General features: G+C 40.7%; 1 protein-coding gene across 1 annotated transcript; it reads left to right on the top strand.

Moving 5' to 3' along the window:
- Positions 1-26: 26 nt before the first annotated feature.
- On the top strand, positions 27-16,138 carry ERCC3 (excision repair cross-complementation group 3; the record flags this gene model as incomplete). Its single annotated transcript, XM_009701490.1, has 10 exons — positions 27-236; positions 1,571-1,807; positions 2,425-2,474; positions 3,841-3,976; positions 4,193-4,357; positions 5,439-5,643; positions 7,483-7,797; positions 8,981-9,165; positions 12,259-12,461; positions 15,985-16,138. Coding segments are annotated over 10 exons (1,860 nt in total), but the record flags the coding sequence as incomplete, so codon positions are not given.
- Positions 16,139-16,824: the final 686 nt, after the last annotated feature.

A 16,824-nucleotide genomic window follows, 5' to 3' on the forward strand; every position in this document is an offset into this window, starting at 1 on the left:
GCCTCGTAACGGCTCTGTCTTTGCTCCCAGATAAGAAGAAGTCCAAGAAGCGCCATTATGATGATGATGAAGACGACGAAGACGAAGCTCCCGGCAAGGAGTCTCAGGAGGCGGTGCCGTCCGCCGCGGGGAAGCAGGTGGAGGACAGCGGCACCAAAGTGGACGAGTACGGAGCGAAGGACTACAGACAGCAGATGCCCCTGAAGGCCGACCACTCCTCGCGTCCCCTCTGGGTGGTACGTGCGGCCGGGCGGCCCTGGGGGCTCGCTGCGCCCCGCCTCGGGGGGTCGGTGAAGGCGTACACGCCTCCTTGTAGAGCTAGGGGCTCCCGTTACCTGCGGTTTGTCATAGAGGAAAGTACGCTGCAGCCCTGGGCAGGTGACCGGGATGCTGCAAGTCTGTCCGTTATGGGTAGGGTTTGTCAGGGAAACCGACAGGGACGGGTTTGTGGGGGTTTCCCCCATCAGGAAACCGGGACTGAGCTGCAGAGCGTCCAGCAAAGGCTGCTCCGCTCTCCGGAGTCAAGTGGGGACACCAAGAAAAAAGAGGTGGGTGGGTGGGTGGAGAGAGCGTGCTCCGGGGCTTGGCCTTGGCAGCTCACTCAAAGCAAGATTTGCTCTGGTTCTGGTGGGGTGGGCAAGCGCGGTACCTGCGGCGCCTGCGTGGGCACAGTAGGGCTGTGAGCAGTGTGAGGTCCCTCCGAGATAATGCTGCCAGCCCCCGCCTGGGAGCCCCTCAGAGAGCCCAGGTTCCTTACTCCCATCACAGCAGCCTCCTTGCAGGTCCCCTCTCTGTCAGGTATCCCTTGCAGTGGGTGTGCCATAGACCAGACAAGGCAGTGGAGCACCTTAAGCCAGATGTTGCTGGGAGGAGGGTAAAATGGCTTGTGGAAGTGACTAGATTGGCTAGTGACAGAAGTGGGATCTGTTGTTGCAGTGACACAGCAAGAGGGTTTGTATGTTGGAATGAAACAGGCTTAAGACAGGTTGGTCTCATCTTCTGTAACTGGTGCTGTTTGTTTTCTCTGCCCTGAAGAGGCAGTAGGACAAGTAGGCCAGTAGGATGAGCACATAGAGAAGAGGTGTTTGCCCTGTCAGCATCTGCAGGGCATCTGTTACTGGATGCTGGGACAAGCAAGGGCTACCTTTCCTTCTACATTCATTCTGTGTAAAATGAGTGAGGAGTTTTGTTTTGTTTCAGGAGAGTAGAGCTGGAAATTTGCCTCTGCTCAAGCAATTTACTTAGCATTAAAAAAGAAAAAAATACCCCAACATGTCAGTCTGGAAAAGCTTAATCGATCTGAGTGTGATTTATTCTAGTGCCATGGAAGGGACACGGACAAGTCAATGTCTAGACCCTTTCAGAATACAAAAGTGGTATGTTTCTGTGTCTCCTTTGTTCTTTTTCTTGTAACTTCATTGTTCAGGTGAAGACATTTTTTGAATCCCTATGATGTATTACTACCTAAATAGTGGACTGTCTCTGTATCATAATGGCTGCCTTATAACAAATTCTTGATTCTGTTCAACTAACACCGTTGTGCCTTCAGCATTTATTTTTACTTCTATAGGCTCCTGATGGCCATATTTTTCTGGAAGCCTTTTCTCCAGTTTACAAATACGCACAGGATTTTTTGGTTGCCATTGCTGAGCCTGTGTGTAGACCAACCCACATTCATGAGTACAAACTGACTGCTTACTCACTGTATGCTGCTGTTAGTGTTGGCTTACAAACAAGCGACATCACAGAATATTTACAAAAGCTGAGCAAGACTGGTGTCCCAGATGGAATAATTCAGTTTATCAAGGTAAGACTATTTTATTGGTATTAGAAATATATCTACTGCTACTAGTGAAATCCTTTCCTGCTTTTACCATCTTATTCTATTTTGTCATTGTTTCAAGAGAACAGGGGCTTTATCTTATTTTTTTGTCTTTTTCTATAGTCTGTTGCTGCATGCATACTATTGTCACAATATATCCTGTGTGGGGTTTATACCTTTTAAAAAAATATATATATACCCAAGCATCTCTGTGCACACTTTCAGCCAGTAGGAATTGTACATGGGGAAAGTTTCCTCAGGTTTGCTCTGGAAGAAGACTATGAATGTGGGAAGCAGTCTGGAATTGCCAGGCACTAAAACATAGCCTACCTTATCCCGCAAGTATGTTCTTGCAGTCTTGGAAGCAGATTGGAATTGGGTATAAAAACTGAGTATCTGTGACTGATCGCCTGTGTGAGATGATGTGTGCGTCTTCCGAAAATACCTTTTCAGGTTTGTTCCATAAGCATAACAACATTGCAAGTAAATATTTTATGATACCATGCTTCCCCACAGAGAACTAAACTGCATTGCAGCATTTGGTCCCAAACATAGAATCGCTCTTTTGCATATTCCTAACGACTCCTCTTGTTCGTTTGTAGCTGTGTACTGTCAGCTATGGGAAGGTGAAGCTGGTACTGAAACATAACAGGTGAGTGGCTTCTTCCTTAACTAATGTGGCAGAGGAAGTCCTCCAAATGCACAGCTGCACGTAAATGGGAGGTCTCGGTAGCTGTTGAGTTTTACAGCTCCCAGCCGCATGTAGCATCTGTCAATACAAGATCACTTTTTCAGTTGTTGAAAGTATTTAATACATTAGTGAATGAATTCACTTTGGCTGTCCTGAGCTACTACTGGTTATCATTACGTTTTTAGAAGTGGATTGTGAATTTGGTATTCTAGTTCGTTTCTTTATTGCTTAGACTTGCAATATATGCTTAAGATTTTCAGATAATTGTTTCATATGTTCCTTCCTAATTTATGTGAGCCTGGCTAGATAAATTTTTCTACAGCTGTCCTTCAGTCTTGTGTATTCTGACTTGTCCCTTATTCAGGAAGGATAAACAAGTCCACTGGCAAGAGGTGTGTGTTTGTTGCTGAGTTGAATCTGATTTCTTTTAAACCTAGAAGATAATGTTGGAAGGGACCTTGAGAGGTCAGCCAGTTTAGAGCTGACCAATTTTATCTAAACTTGTGGTTCTACGATAGGGAGAGGGAAAAGGAGGAGATAGCAGAAACCTGAAATCTACATCAGTACCTTGCCTATGTTTTCTCTTTCTCCTTTTATTTCTTTCGCAAAGTTCTCTGTTGTCTGACAGCCATAGATAAGCCCTGGGACTGTAATCTAATGCTCTGCTCGTCCTGATGCTTTTTTGAACTTACTACTTTGGGTAGACTTTATACTTAGCATTTCTAGCACTAATGTTACTACATTATTTTGTCCTCTTCCTAGGTGTTTCTGAGAAAAAGATTTCTGCCATGCCACTTAAGTCTCTCTTGGCTCATATTACAACTGCAATCTCTAACCAGCATCATTATTGATGTATTTCCAGGGAAAGAAACAATTTCAGGATGCGCTAATTTAAATTTTTAGATGGTTTGTGTATTGGAGGTTTTGGATTTCTGTCTTTTGAGCTTTTTTAGTCCCATGGGCAGGATTTTAAACCACCACATCCAGTGTTTTCACAGACTCACCTCAGTTCAGTCTCAAAAAAATTGACTTGTGTCACATGTCTCAACTAAGACATGTATGTGAGAGCTCTCTCTAGGCAGTTCTCCTGGAGTTTTCCCACTTGTGTTATGGATAACTGCAAAGTACACAATGCTTTTGGTATGAGGCATCTTTTAACAATTTTTGATTGCCGTAATTTCTTTTATTTTTAGATTACCGCACCCAAGATTGGATACTTGAGAGTGCATCTGGGATAGCTATATATTTAAGCATCTATGCCACTCTTCCTGTAAGTTATTCAGTTGATTAATTCATAAAAATGTTTTTCTTTATTTTTTAATTTAAGGTATTTTGTGGAAAGTACCCACCCTGATGTCATTCAGCAGCTTCTGCAAGACCATGTAATTAGAGACTGTCGCCTGAGAAATGCTGAGGGTGAAGAAACAGAGCTCATTACAGAGACGTTCACAAGTAAATCAGCGGTATGTTTGACCATGTTTTAAAATTATTGAATTAACAGTAAATAAACTGTTGAGTAGTTTGGAGTCGTTGTTGTTTGTTTTATCAGCAGTTGCTTTCGGTTCTGTCAGTAATGATCTGTGCCTCCTTAATGAGCCCAAACTGGGGCGGGGTGGGGGCACGGACATGGAGTGTATCTAATGAAACCCTTGGTGAAAATTCCTGTCCATCTATTTCAGATTTCCAAATCCAGTGAAGGTGGCTTTGGTCCGTCAACATCACAGGGAACAGATGCTCAGAATAAGCCAGATGTCCCAGCTGACTTATTTGAATTTTATGAACAGATGGACAAAGATGAGGAGGAGGAGGAGGAAACACAGACAGTGTCTTTTGAAGTCAAGCAGGTATGAGTATTTTAGTCACTGCATTTGTAGCTTTGGGGAATGTGCCCAGAACTTGCAAATAAGCATGAGAACTTAATGTAAAGTACTGCGGCTCTTTGTTTGATAGGGGAGATCACTGAAAGTCGGTAACATTTCTTTCCTTTTACCTTCCAAAATCTTAGAATCTTCCTCTTTTGTACAGAGGGTGGCAGACTGGATATTGTTCCTTCCCTGCCCATAAGGCATCATATTCACAGGCCAGAGAAAGGCTTCAGAGACTCAGGAAAATTCCCATCATGTGCAGCTTGGTGTTGCTTTGTGCAAGACAAGCGAGAATTCAGTGGAGGGCAAATCTGCTGTTGGTTTCAGAGCTTTTTTTTCTTGCTTTTTTCTTTTTTTTTTTCCTTTTTTTGTTTTGTGATTCATGTTTGCAGAAGGAATTCTTGGTGGTTCTGATTTCATAGGTTGAGAAGGGTAGCTGGAGGTTGGAGCACAGTGGTGGCTTGACTTTCAGAGAGCTTTTGTAGAATTTCTTAAGCTGCTTTTGGACTCAGTGATTCTAATGATGCCTTACTGGGGAAAACAAGAAATTTTTTAAAAAGATAACTTAGTAGCTATTTTGCTTATTTTAAAAAACCAAACCAACAGCTTCTTGGTGGGTGGTTGAATTAACCTGTCATTGTGGTGGAATAACTGCATTACCAGCGTGTGGAGATTTTCCAGATAACAGATGTGCAGCTTTGGTAGATTCTTCTGTGTAACACACAGAACCTTTTGTGTCTGTTGTTGAGCTCTTTGTTGCAGGAGTTCAGGGTGTAATTTAGTCACTGCCGGATGAACAACACATCTGAGATTAATGCATCATGTTCTTCCATCTGCTTAAATAGCCCTCTGTAATGTTGACTGTTATTTAAAATGTTTCAGGGGGGCAGGGGTGATCACGAATAAAGTTTATGAAATAAACTTTAATTGTTGCAGACTTCATGAGCGTAAAAAATAAATGTAACTTCACATGCTACTATATAATCTGCTTGTTTGTGGAAAAAAAAAAATTAATTCAGATGTAGAGAATTTACCATCTGAAACTTTGTTTCCTCTTCAGGAGATGATTGAAGAACTTCAAAAGCGTTGTATCCATTTGGAGTACCCCTTGCTGGCAGAATATGATTTCAGAAATGATTCCGTGAATCCCGATATTAATATAGATCTGAAACCTACAGCTGTCCTGAGGCCCTATCAAGAGAAAAGCCTGAGGAAGATGTTTGGAAATGGGCGAGCCAGATCTGGTGTCATTGTCTTGCCATGTGGTAAATTTCTGGATTGGTATTTAGAGGCTTTGTTCTTTATCCACCTGTAGTAAACTGACTTCCAAATATGACAGCCACTTAAATTTCAAACAGTAGAAAGGACTGTTCTGGGTACCAGTACTCAGAGTCATGTTGGTTTTTAGCGAGTGGGTGGTGAGGCTGTGGTGAGGGAGAGCCCAGCTGATGGAACTGTCAGGCATCTGCTTAACTGGGCTGTTGTCCTGGGTTTGACTGAAACAGAACCAATTCTGCTTTCAGTAGATTTTCCTTCAGTTAAGTTTCTTCGAAGTAACTGCAGTTTCTGAAGTTGGCTACATGTTTTCCAGACAGTGTCTGCTTTCAGAATTGATAACGCTTGAAGTTTGTAGTTGTTACTAAGGTAACAGTAGGATTGGTATGCAGAATGGCCCATGTTTGTACGTGTGCCTGTGGGAATGAAGATCACTCTTGGCTCTCTTACGGTCCACAAGTGAGAAGGTGTAAGAGTCACACCTGTGGGCAGAAGCGGACAGGACAGGTGACCAAAAACTGACCAGCAAAGTATTCCATCCCATCGCTGTCATACTCAGTATAAAGCTAAGGGATCACAGGGGTAGGCCCTTCTTCTTTCATGGCCGGCATTGCTGTAGGACTCTGCTCTTTTTCCTGCCTCCAATCCCAGTCTGTGTATTCCTGAATCTGGTTCCCATCTGCTGCTGAGTCCAGTCTGGGACATGCCAGTGCCCGCCCTGCAGCATCAGCAGTGTGAGCCAGTGCAGCATGCAATTCCGTGATCATCATTGGGAAGCTCAATATTGGTTTTGTATATTTTTATTTTTATTAGTAGTATTAATATTATTATACTCTTTTTTTCATTGTTACTGTTTTATTAAACTTGTTTTAATTTTCCAACCCATAAGTGTCTCTCCCTTTTCTCCTTGCCTTTCCCTTCTGGGGAAGAAAAGGGTTAATAGAGAGCATCTATGTACTCCCCTTTAATTGCCAGCCCAGCCTTAAATGGTGACAGCTGTCAGTATCCCTGTAGTGACTGAGGAACTCATTTGTAGTAGCTTCAGATTACCATTCATGCTTTCACTGTTCACTCTAAGTTGGCTCTGCTGAGCTTCCCATGAAATGTAAAGCTGTTAGCATTGGAATCATTTGTTCTTTGGTTGGGAATCGGGGGGGAACTGGGAATACAAATATGGCATAAGGGGACTGCAAGGAAGAAAAGCACTTGTGTGCACAAGTTCTGGGCAGGGGTGCTTGACAAAGAAGTGAGGAATGTGCAGATTGGGACACCCTATGGGAAAAAATGGAAAAGGGAGAGAACGGGAAACTTCATGGCAGTGTCCTTGGTATTGAGGATGGAGGGGACACACAGGAGATACAGCGAGGGCCTGAGAGAGTGTGTAAGGGATGCTGGAGGAAGTGTGAAGGAGGAATGGAAAGATTTAAGGACTTGCTATGTGGGGGAATGAACATGGCTAACAGGGGCAATGGGATAGATCATCTCTAGGGGAAGCTTTCTGTAGCCACCTGGAATTTAACATGCTTTTGAAACTGAGAAATTATTAAAATGATTGCTTCTAATCAGGAAAGCCATTGTTTACAATGATTTTCTTGAGAAAATACATTTACATGTCTAGTAGACAATGCAGCCTTTTTTAAGAAGTGAATACTCCATTTCTTTAAGACTGTTACAGTAAAGAAACAACAAAGAATTTGCCCTTACATGATTTCATGTCCTCTCACAGTTATCCTGTTTTCCTTTGCTCTTTTTCTTTTTTTCCTTCCCTGCCTCCTACTCCAGTGATATTTGAGAGATGACTAATGAACATCACTCTTCTTCCTCTGCAGGTGCTGGCAAGTCTCTAGTTGGAGTGACAGCTGCATGTACTGTCCGCAAGCGGTGTCTGGTCCTTGGTAATTCTGCAGTGTCTGTGGAGCAGTGGAAAGCCCAGTTCAAGATGTGGTCCACCATTGATGACAGTCAGATATGTCGGTTCACTTCTGATGCCAAAGACAAGCCCATTGGCTGTTCTATTGCTATCAGCACATATTCCATGTTGGGACACACGACAAAAAGATCCTGGGAAGCAGAAAGAGTAATGGAGTGGCTTAAAAGTCAAGAGTGGGGCCTTATGATACTTGATGAAGTACATACTATCCCTGGTAAGGAAACTATGTGCAAACCTTTCATGTTGTGTATACACTGTTAATGTTACTCTGCTCTTTTACAAGTGGAAGGTTTTTGCTGTCTTTCTCAGGATTAATATAGGGAGTAAACCCATGGATTAGGGTTTTGAGACAAGGAAACGGTTTTGTTCTACTTTCTTCTTCCCCCCCCCGCCCCCGATACTAGGGGGTTTAGCTGACTATTAGTTTTCTGAAACCCTTCAAATTAGATGCTGTGTTTTCTGTAAGTGGCAGAGTAAAATACAAGTGCCTTCTCTTTCTGTGTAGGTTGATGAAGTGCTCTTAAGATACCTGAATTACGTTTGTGTAATTTTGCTGTAGACCAATTTGTACAGGAAAGGAATGAATCCGCCTTCTTTTGAGATATAATGGCACTGTAGGCTAGCTTTTAATGTCTATTTCTACTCAACAAAATATGCGTAACCATAGTGATTACTGTCCAGAAATAGCTGTTGTATTTGAAATTAATATGTCATTGAGATCTATACTATTGGAAAGCAATAATGTAGTATGACAATATCTGTGGAATAATTCTGGCAAAAATAGCACCCAGGATTCTGTTACCTGCTCTATCTTGTTCTCATGATTTCATTTGAATATGATTTGGTGTCTACGGAAATGATGGTTTTCAGAAGTAGACCTTGATGATTAACTGCCATTTTATCAAAGTAGCATGTTGCTGCCACCGTTCTTTCAGTTTTTTTCTTTCTTGGTTTCATAAAAATTAAGGTATAGGATCTCCTCTGTGATCTCTAGCAATACTAAAGATGCATAATTCTGCCATATACTAGAAGTCCTGAATGTGGCAGTCAGCCAAGAGTCCTTGTGTCACAGTTCTTTCTATGAAATACTATATATGTGACCTAAAACAAGCCATATAACCTCTGAATATATTAATTTTTTCTTGGGAAATAATAAAGATGCCAGAAGGTTTACTGGGATTTTGAGAGTACCCTGACGATGTAAACTAAAGCTGCAATCAGTGTGAAGTTTTACTATAACACAGATTTGTTAGAAGTATATGTGAAATGGGTAAAATTTCCCAACATTGTGCTTGTTTTGTGTTCAGGAGTTGATGAAAGTGTTCTTTTAAGTTGCAGTGTTTGTCTTCTGAATCGATTCAGGAAAGTAAACAGAAAATTTGTCTTACGTTTCTTAGCAAAAATGTTCAGACGTGTGCTCACTATTGTACAAGCTCATTGTAAACTGGGGCTGACTGCTACCCTGGTCAGAGAAGATGATAAAATTGTTGACCTGAACTTCCTGATCGGACCAAAACTCTATGAAGCCAACTGGATGGAGCTGCAGAACAGTGGCTACATTGCTAAAGTCCAGTGTGCTGAGGTGATGCTCTGCTTTTTGGTACTACTAGTGTTTATTTAGTATGCTTCTAACTTTTTTTTTTTAAGGAACGTGTAAAATTGTATTGAATTGGGAAAAACAGGTGCATTTATGACTTTCCATTTACTTTGTAGCTTAGGAAAGGCTGTCGCTGGTCAATATGAACATGTGGCAAATCCACTAGCCACATCTTCTCCAGAGTGACTTCAGCACTCTTTCTCTTTGCGGGGATTGTGGTGCTTTATCAACTGTCTCTAAGTCAGCATTCAAAAACATGAGCAGTGGTTGCGGTACTGTAGACCTAGTTCGATGCGCTTGGCATTTGCGTTGTCCGACTTGACTTCATATCTTAAACTCAGTTCTCTGTGGTAGCATAACGTCATGTTATGACGTGTGTAACATTAGGTGGTATGCTGGAAGCTTCTTTTTAGAAACTTCAACTGGTAGACAGTCTATAGTTGTTTGAGGAAAATTCTTGTAACTCTTAAAACAAGGAAGGATAGTAGAAAGTTTAAGAAACATAAAAAACCACCTGCTTATTTCAACTCTGAATGCAGGAGGGTGAAAATTGAAAACGTAGAATTGCATCTTACTATTTCTTTCCAATATAATGGTGTGACCTCTCTTCTTTCCAGCATCTGGATGAGAGAAAAATCTAGTATCAGAGAAGTGGAAACCTTTCACACAGGCACATTAGAATGTTAAAGTAACATTTCTGGGTCAGACTAAAGGTCTAGCTTCAATATATTGTCTCTCATAATTGTCAAGGAAGGTACTTAGGCGAGAATATAAAAACGGAGCAAACATATCTATTGCTTCTCCTAATACTTCTCCAAGCCCTCAGTCATTTATGAGCTATATGTGGTTTCTGTGTAACCATCAGTGGGTTTCTTTTCATGAACTTGTTCAGACTCCCATTGAATGAAAGTAAAGTTTTAGCAGCTATAACATGCTATGGTAGAGTTTCATAATTTAACTGTCTCTTGGATTTTTCCTGAGGTTTTTTTGCTTTCTTCTTTTTTTTTGTCTGGTTTGGTTTTTGGTTTTGTTTCTCATTATTTGTGGGGTTTGGTGGTGGTGATGGTTGTTGTGTGGTTTCTTTTTTTTTTTTTAAACCTGTCTTGCTAGTTTCATGCAATTCTTCCTAGCTCTGATACTGGAATAAAAGATGCACATGCAGCTCAGCTCTTCTCCTTTTGAACTTTGTGCAAACTTGGGGTTGTAGAAGGAAAAAAAACCTCACAACTATTTTAAAGTAATAGAATGTAAGTGAAGAGCATCTAGAAAACAAGTAGGTTGAAGGGAGAGTAACCAGTCTGCAAATTCAAATTTGACTTTTTAGGCACTTTGGTTAATTCTGCCTTGGGAGCATAATTCTTCTCAGTCCCTGAACTGCCCTTTATACATTGCAAAGTGAAGCATGGGCTACCTTTGTTCTGAATGATGTGAAAATTCTGCAAGTTTATATTCTTTAGGCCAATGTTTTGGAGTAACATTTGATGGGACTACCAAAAGCAAAGAATCAAAAAAACCCAGTGTTGATGGGCAATAAATAACAAGACTAATACATGCACAACTGCATTGCACATTTGATTGGATTTTCATCACATGTTGAGAAATAGCATCTTTAACTTGGCTTATTCCCCATAGCCAAGAAAAATGTCTGGTTTGCTCTTTAAGTGCTGTTCTTTCCAGGTGGCAAGAGACGGCAGTGCTGCTCTCTGATAAGGCAGGTCATGGTCATTGCAGGTACTGCTTTTTCACTGCTCTAAAAGACAACAAGCAGCACGGTTAAAAAAGTTATAAGAAGTTTTAAAAAGTGTGCATCTTTCAAGGTGTAAAAATGAAAAGATCTTTGGGGTGAGAAGTAGATCTTACCCATTTCCAAATCCAGAAGAGAGTATACAAATCAAAATATATTCAGATTGCCATGTAGTCAGAGGCATTGAGCAACAGATGAATCATTTTACTACAATGAAATGTTCAGTATTTATATCTCATTCTTGCTTTGAAATATTCTCTTCTGATTTAAGAATTTTAAATCTTTCCTATAGATAGCATACAATAACAATGGAGCCTATTCAATGCATAAATTTATTGTTAATGTAGTTAACTAACTCACTGTAGTCAATTTAACTCACTGGAAAAAAATGTTTTGAAACTAAAAAGTAGTCCTTAACAATACATAACAATTCAGGTTGTTTAAATAAACTCCTGTAAATTGTCACATAACTTCCTTAGCTGAACAATGGATATGAAAGAGGCTTTTCTTTGCAGTATTCTGTTAATTTGTACTGGGCAATGGATATGGGAGAATGAATGTCTTCTAGATTATATGCACTATAGATAGTGTCATTATATGCTATAGGTATTATGATTGCATTGGCATAAACTTTTAAGCTTCATAATTCTTCTATTTTCTTGCTACAGTAGAAAAAAAATATCTTGATAAGCCTAGACTTGTGCAGTACGATTATGTATGTTTACATAATAAAGTAATTGCGTAGGGAAACCTATTTGAACACTTCTAATCAATCCTAGTGTTTTGAAAGTTGTAGACTCAATAGCTGTTAAAATAAAGGTTACTTCTTTGTGGGTATATAAAAAAAAGATTGGTACATTTATTCTGTAATGAAGACTAAATGTGTCTCTTAGCTTTCAGAATATGGATGAAAATTAATTTTTATGGAAAAACCCTTGACTGTGACAGGGAGATTACATGGTTCATTCCCTTAATTACTGCTCTGTAAAAAGTGGTAGCATTCAGTAAAATTACTAAGTATGAAACATAAAGTAAGTATCTTCCAGTCTTGTTCCAATCCCACTGCCTATTTCTGTCATGGATCTCACTGCCAAAACATTTTGGAAGGCCTGAATATTAATGAGGTTAAACAGAGTTTGGCAGTGCTGGAGACTACCCCAACTGCTAGCTTTCATTTTGGTGCAGAAATTACTGTGTTAAAATCTGTGGCCTGCACTATACAGAAAGTCCTAATGCATTATCAACCGCCCAATATATTTTCAATTCCTACTGGAAAAAAATAAATAACTAACAGAGGGTTACTCTGTGTGTGTGTGTATGTTTTCTAACTCTAGGTTTGGTGCCCAATGTCACCTGAATTTTATAGAGAATATGTAGCTATCAAAACAAAGAAACGGATACTGCTGTACACCATGAACCCAAATAAATTCAGAGCCTGCCAGTTCCTGATTAAGTTTCATGAGCGACGGAATGATAAAATCATCGTATTTGCTGACAATGTGTTTGCACTGAAGGAGTATGCAATCAGACTTGGGAAGTAAGTGCTCACAACCAACGATGCTACTATTGTTTTCCTCATTCCTGGAAAATTGCCTTGTAATCTCGCAGCTTTCAGTAGTCTTTAAATATTCTTGTGATATTTTAATTTAACTCCAATTATCCTATATAAAATTGAGCTCAGGAAGGTATTTTTTTGGATGGATTTTATTGGCACTGTGACATTCTTTTCAAACAGTTCTACATTGAAATAATCTCTGTTTAGCACTTGCCTCAGAGGAGTTTTCATCTGAGATTTCTGTGAAAGACTTGGTGTTTCTCCATCCATGTTATTTTTATTAAAAGACAGCAGAAAATGAGGGACTTTTAAAAATATCACTAGAACTATTTCTTTAATGGATGGTAGCTTCCCCTATCTCTCTGAGACAAAGATTTTCAAGATCTTTTGGGACCCAGGGCATTCTGCTTCAGGTTCTCAAAAGGTCTTAACCTTGTCTAAAAAACCTAAGACAAACTTTCTGGGGATCTGTGCTGTACCAGTGCAGTGCCTAGAACTACTGGAATTGTTAATAAACGGAAGGATATTGCTCCCATAAGCTTATCAGCTACCTTAAATGACTCTAACGTGAGTGCAGTTATGGAAAGTTGAACAAATTTAATGAGTTTAATGAGGGGTTAGCATCAGTGTGTTTGTAGGGTTTGGGGAAGGATGATCAGGGAGAGTGTTTGCCAGGATCAAGCATAGAGCAGTTATTGGGGAAAATATGCATAGAATCTGGCCTTATGCTTTCTTAGACAAGCCCAAATAACGCCTTGCTTGCTGGAAGCTGTGGGGCATTTTGACTGTGTCTGAGTTCACGTCTAGGAATTTCAGCCGTACTTCTTAGCAAAACCACAAACAAGCCTTACACTTCCCAAAATTCATGGTCAGTTTTGGCTGTAGTTTAACAGCCATGTTGTGCTGGCTTACTGTGACATCAAATAGTGAGCAGAGCTAATGGTGCTGGATGAATTCCAACACCCGTGGTCTCTTTCATCATTTTTTAAATCTGTCTGGACAGAGATTAGCTGTAATGATGCCTCTGGAATGTCTCTAGCAGTGTTCAGTGCACCACAGAAAAAGAGCCTTTAGCAGGGGCGATGCTGGGAGGGGGAGCTTGCTAAGTAGCACAGCAGTTGTTAAGTGGGGTAGACACTGTAGAAGCATGGCAGGATAGTTTATTTAGATGCTTACTTTTCATGTTCTTGAGTGAATTCTCCGTTCCTCACATCATTTGTGGAGCTCCAGGTTATACGCCTGTCAATGTTAGAAAGAAAGGAGGCTTGCAGTGCTGGATAAAGGTGAGGGACTCTTTTTATTTTAACCAGAGAATTTTCTATCATAGTTTGCTATGAGCATGCTGAAAGAAAGGGAACTGTCAGTTTGGGTTGGGCAGGAATTCTCTGTGTAAGGAGGAGAGAGCAGCCCAGCAGGTACGGCGGTAGTGGCCAAGGCTGCCTGCCCGACCTGTGGCTGGCCCAGCCGGAGGAAGGGTCCCACTGCACTTCCCATGACCTGACTGAAGCACGCAGAGTGGGTGGGCTCCCGGCTGGAGGGAGAGATGGCCATCGTCTGGCTGTCTCTGCCAGCTCCTCCCTTACCCCCCCTTTCCCTTGGTACTGGCAGGGAAAGACCAGGCACGTGAGAGGAATTATTTTGGCTATAATTTTCGGGGACACAGAAATCGGCTTTGCTTAGCCAGCTTGTACTGTCATGAGTCTGTCATCCAGTATAGTATAGCTCCCATGCTGACTGTTTCTGCAAGTGTTATTAATATGTTTAAATCACTGTTTCTGAAGGAGTATACCTCTGTGGTTTTGTGAGTTATGTCAGTTAATGGGAGAGGGATCTATCTTTGCAAATCCCTCAAACCCTCAAATGTCTTTTTGCAGTAAGGAAAAGGAGTCATGTTTTTTTTAAAAGAAAAAAAAAGAAACAAAACAAAAACAACAACAACAAAAGTCAATCTAGCATTGGATGTTCTAGGTTCAGGAAGGTACTCAGATATGTGTTAATGAGTCATTGTCAAGTAGGATCTGGGGGAGTTAAAATGGAGGATTGAGAGCCAGGAATTCTAGGTTATTTCATTCTTAATAAAAAATGTGTTTGAACCTCTTCTTGGTGGCTTCAAGAAACAGAAGGCTCACAAATCTTTAGTTGCCGTTTAAATCTTCCATTTAAGTTTTGTTGGGGATTAAAATCATCACAATTTGAATATTAAATGAAATTTCAAATAAGGCTTAAAATATTACTGAATGTCACTAATTGAATAATAACAATATTGTTTCAGAGTTGACTCATTTGCCACTCATTCTTTAGCTGTGTTTTTCTAAAAATCTGGTTAAATACACTAAATAGAAGAATTAGATTAGAGGTGACTAGGATTGTTTGGTAAAAGAAAAAAAGACAATAAAGTTTGTAGTAAAGAAAGCAAGAGGAGCCAATGCACAGGAATTAGTTGGTAAGAACAGAAAACCTTAGTACTGTACACTGCGTGTCTATATTCAGCTGCCACCCATGTCTGTGCAATATTAAAAGCTAAATGAAACATTTGAGGTTGGTTCCTTGTGTTAGAAATAATGTATGGGAGTGTGAACAAAATAGAAATTGTAGAACTTGATTCCTGTTACTTGGAGATGTTTGTTAGTGAGCATTTGGAAAAGCAGTGCAACAGATGAATAAGTGGCTATGCACTCCTGCATGCCTCTCATTTTTTATGTGGGCTTTGCTGTTTCTAGCTTCTTTTTTTTTAAATCTGCTTAGGTAGGAAGAAACAGCCTGACTCCAGAGAGAATCTTGGAAAATTCGTAGTAGCCCAAGTTATTCATGAAGTCTGTGGGTGACTGAGAGTTTGTGCGAGCCTTCTGGATTGAGATATTAAATTTCCAGGTGATTTATTGTCAATTGTTAGAAACTTTAGGTGAAATGCCACTGTGAGCTGCTTGTGGCCGTGGAATGTTTGGGACCTTGTTCTCATTTCAGTAAGTCCAGAAGGTATTAGGAGGGGCAAGAGGTTAGCTTCAAAAGCAGAAATAATTTTCCCAGAACAACATCCAGCAGCTAGCTTGTGACACTCAGCATATCATTGACGGAGAAGCCTGGATTTTCAAGTGTTTATATAGGAAGCAAAGGTTGCAGCTGTCAATGTGCTAACTCAGTAGATTTGAGGGAAAAAAAATCTCTTATTTTAACAGCTGCCTTCAGTCTTTCATGTAGGCTTAGCAAATATATTCAGTCTGTTGATCTACAGCTTCATTGATGCACATAATTGCAAAACATTTATAACTGTCAGAATTTATTTCTGGCAGACTGGGTTGCTGCAGAGGGTTCCACAAACAACTGAGCGGCTGCCATAAAGAGCCAAACAAGCTAAAAGTAAACTGTAAGCTCTGCCAAAATCTGTTTTGTTTTTATATCAGTTCAAATGTCTACTGCACTCCCTGGCATGGTATCTTAGTACCTCTTAAGAAGTGATTGAGAAATCTTGAATTGATTTAATTTGCATATGTTCTGTTCTTTTCAGACCTTATATATATGGTCCTACTGCACAAGGAGAAAGAATGCAAATTCTACAAAACTTCAAGCACAATCCAAAAATCAACACTATTTTCATTTCCAAGGTAAGTGAGGACATTCAGTGTGTCATTGTGTCAGTGTGTCAACAAGAGGGTCTTCAAGTACATCAGTAACAAAAGGAAGAGCAGAAAAAATGTGGGCCCGCTGCTGAACGAGGTGGGTGCCCTGGTGATGAAGGATATAGAGAAGACAGAGTTATTGAATGCCTTCTTTGCTTCAGTCTTTACTGCTAAGGCAGACCCTCAGGAATCCCACACCCTGGAGGTAAGGGAGGAAGCCTGGAGAAGGGAAGACTTTCCCTTGGTCGAAGAGGATCAGGTTAGAGATCATTTAAGCAAACTGGACACCCACAAATCCGTGGGCCCCAATGGGATGCACCATAAATGCTGAGGGAGCTGGCAGATGTTATTGCTGAGCCACTCTCCATTGTCTTTGAAAGGTCATGGAGAACAGGAGAGGTGACTGAGGACTGGACGAAAGCCAGTGTCACTCCGGTCTTCAAAAAGGGCAAGAAGGAGGACCCGACCCAGGGAACTATAGGCCAGTCAGCCTTACCTCCATCTCTGGAAAAGCGATGGAACAGCTGATTCTAGATGTCATCTCTGGGCATGTAGAGGACAACAGTAGTATTAGAAATAGTCAGCATGGATTCACTAAGGGGAAATGATGCTTGACCAATCTGATAGCCTTCTGTGATGGCATGACTGGCTGGGTAGATGAAGGGAGAGCAGTGGATGTTGCCTACCTTGACTTTAGCAGGGTTTTTGACACTGTCTCCCATAACATC

This window comes from Cariama cristata, unplaced genomic scaffold (assembly GCF_000690535.1).
Source record: "Cariama cristata isolate BGI_N322 unplaced genomic scaffold, ASM69053v1 scaffold1696, whole genome shotgun sequence".
NCBI lineage: Eukaryota > Metazoa > Chordata > Aves > Cariamiformes > Cariamidae > Cariama > Cariama cristata.